At 52.0% G+C, this 3,186-nt stretch overlaps 1 protein-coding gene across 2 annotated transcripts in view; it reads right to left on the reverse strand.

The window, feature by feature from the left end:
• Nucleotides 1–3,186, reverse strand: part of tmx2b (thioredoxin-related transmembrane protein 2b) — a 22,385-nt gene that overhangs the window by 18,859 nt on the left and 340 nt on the right. The window contains exons 1-2 of one of the 2 annotated variants that reach the window (XR_007266196.1): nt 2,797–2,912; nt 620–696 (exon numbers count right to left, since the gene is read on the reverse strand). Coding sequence is in view for 1 of the 2 variants with exons in the window: in XM_048620799.1 (XP_048476756.1) it covers nt 620–696; nt 2,797–2,971 (252 nt within the window). In the remaining variant the exon portion in view is untranslated. Of the gene's footprint in view, nt 1–619; nt 697–2,796; nt 2,972–3,186 lie in introns of those variants that run through there. The other variant, XM_048620799.1, reaches the window with a different exon arrangement.

The raw sequence follows: 3,186 nt of genomic DNA on the forward strand, positions 1-3,186 counted from the left end.
ACACCCCCTCCCTATCTCTGTAACCCCCTCCAGCCCCTACACCCTCTACACCACCTCCAGACCCTACACCCCTTCCCTATCTGTTACCTCCTCCAGCCCCTACACCCCTCCCTATCTCTGTAACCCCCTCCAGCCTCTACACCCCCTCCCTATCTCTGTAACCCCCTACAGCCTCTACACCCCTCCCTGTCTCTGTAACCCCCTCCACCCCCTACACCCCTCCCTATCTCTGTAACCCCCTCCAGCCCCTACACCCCCTCCCTATCTCTGTAATCCCCTCCAGCCTTGGTGCTGGGAGTCTGCAGCTGCCGAGGTCAGGAATTCTCTGTCGGAGCCTCTTGCCGATCTCGCAACAACTTTCCGTCGGACTGGAGGCTCTGAGAAGCTGAACGAACCCAGAGCCCCCCCGGCAGGACTCAGCCGGGCTGGGGGGGGTAGGCTGCAGGGGACCAGCGAGGAGTTGGGTCCAACTTCTCCGAGGGGGCAAGGGAGGGGAAAGCAGGGGAGAAGCGGAAGGGTCAACGCAGAGGCAACAAGAGGCAGGCACAGGGTGGGAAGCCAAGGTGTGGGGAAGGAAAGGCCGGGAGAGGGAGGGGAGCATGGAGCTCCGCTGACTCACATCGATGGTCTTATCGTTGAAATAGGTGATGTACTCCGGCCCCATGTAGAGAGGTGGCTTACAGGTCATCAGGAAGACTGCACAAACAAGAGAAAGGGAGAGTGAGGAAGTTGTACACAAAACGCCATCAAAGCTACAGCCCCGCGTCCCCCCACCCCACACAGCCTGGTGCCTCCCAGGAAAATTGCCCCGAATTGTTGGGAGTGGGGGCCCAACATGACATGAACATCCCCCGCCTCGAATGTACGCCTGGGGGAGCAGGTTAGACTGAATTATTGGACATGTTCTGGTATCACAGACTCCAGTGACATTGTGAGACTGGATCTAAATAGATTCATCCACAAACATCCCACTCCCCCCCACCCACCGACGCTCAGTAGCAGCAGTGTGTACCATCTACAAGATGCACTGCAGAGATTCACCAAAGATCCTCAGGCAGCACCTTCCAAACCCACGGCCACTTCCATCCAGAAGGGCAAGGGGCAGCAGATACATGGGACCCCCACCCCCTGCAACTTCCCCTCCGAGCCACTCAGCATCGTGACTTGGAAATATATCAGCCGTTCCTTCAGTGTCGCTGAGGCGTTAGGGTCTGGAAGGTGCTGCCTGAGAGTGTGGGGGGGTAGGCAGGATCAATGGAGGGGTTAGGATCTCGAAGGTGCTGCCTGAGAATGTGGGGTATGAAGCAGGATCAATGGAGGGGTTAGGGTCTGGAAGGTGCTGCCTGAGAGTGTGGGGTGTGAGGCAGGGTCAATCAAGGGGTTAGGGTCTGGAAGGTGCTGCCTGAGAGTGTGGGGAGGCAGGTCAATTTAATTTAGATAAATGTGAGGTGCTGCATTTTGGAAAGGCACATCAGGGCAGGACTTGTACACTTAATGGTAAGGTCCTGGGGAGTGTTGCTGAACAAAGAGACCTTGCAGGGGGCAGGTTCATAGTTCCTTGAAAGTGGAGTTGCAGGGAGACAGGATAGTGAAGGAAGTGTTTGGTATGCTTGCCTTTATTGCTCAGTGCATTGAGTATAGGAGTTGGGAGGCCATGTCCTATACAGGACACTGGTTCGGCCACTTTTGGAAAACTGCATGCAATTCTGGTCTCCCTGCTATAGGAAGGATGTAGTGAAAATTGAAAGGGTTCAGAAATATTTACAAGGATGTTGCCAGGGTTGGAGGGTTTGAGCTACAGGGTGAGGCTAAATAGACTGGGGCTATTTTCACTGGAATGTTGGAGGCTGAGGGGTGACCTTATAGAGGTTTATAAAATCACGAGGGACATGGATAGGGTAAATAGACAAGGTCTTTTCTCTGGGGTGGGAAGGCCAAAACTAGAGGGGCATAGGTTTAAGGTGAGAGGGTAGAAATTTAAGAGGGACCTAAGGGGCAACTTTTTCACACAGAGGGTGGTGAGTGTATGGAATGAGCTGCCAGAGGAAGTGGTGGAGGCTAGTACAGTTACAACATTTAAAAGGCATCTGGGATGGGTACATGAATAGGAAAGGTTTAGAGGGATGTGGGCCAAATGCTGGCAAATGGGACTAGATTAATTTAGGATATCTGGGTCAGCATGGATGAGTTGAGCCGAAGGGTCTGTTTCCGTGCTGTGCAACTCTTATGACTCCAATTGGGGCTTTTCAACAGGGAATACAATTATCGTCTGGAGAGAAATAATAACTGGCTGCATGGGAAAGAGATGGGTGAGTGGCATGAGGTGAGTGAGAGAGTTAGTTCAGAACATGAGAGAACAAATAGCCTCCCCCTGTCCTTTATCTGTATAACTTTCAGGCATGAATATACCCCTCTTTCACTGTTGACTGTTTGAATTGGGACAGTGCCAAAGTGTGGAAAGCACTCTAGATCCAACACAGGTCAAAAGGTTTGAAAACACATGCCAACAGATTCAGGAACAGCTTCTTCCCTGCTGCTAACAGGGTTTTTGAATGAACCTCTCTTTGTTAAAGTTAATGTATCTCTGCAGCTATAACATTATATTCTGAATTCTGTTCTATTATACTGATGTGCGTATGTAAACCATGCAAAACAATGCTTTTCACTGTACAAGTGACAATAATAAATCAAATCATTGCAAAATGGGGAAAGAGGCACAATCTTTGCATTCCTGCACCCCGACTGGAAGACCCATGTGGTGGTCAAGGCCCAGATGAGAACAAAAAGTTTACCAACCTACGCACAGGGTGAGGTACAGCAGCCCCATTCGGATGTCAAGACGAAAGAACAGGATGAGGTTGGCCACCTTGCTGAACATGAACACATTTCCCACATGTTGTTCCACTGTGACTGCATCGAGACAACAACAAAAAGAGAAAACATGTCGGTAACAAAGCACAACTCTCAGGTCCACCCTTTATCATCCACTAACAATGAGGGACTCTCAGTGCTGAGGGAGCGCCGCACTGTCGGAGGGTCAGTGCTGAGGGAGCGGGCACTGTCGGAGGGTCAGTGCTGAGAGAGCGGGCACTGTCGGAGGGTCAGTGCTGAGGGAGCGCCGCACTGTCGGAGGGTCAGTGCTGAGGGAGCGGGCACTGTCGGAGGGTCAGTGCTGAGGGAGTGGGG

This window comes from Rhincodon typus, chromosome 48, assembly GCF_021869965.1.
Source record: "Rhincodon typus isolate 14 chromosome 48, sRhiTyp1.1, whole genome shotgun sequence".
Lineage (NCBI taxonomy): Eukaryota > Metazoa > Chordata > Chondrichthyes > Orectolobiformes > Rhincodontidae > Rhincodon > Rhincodon typus.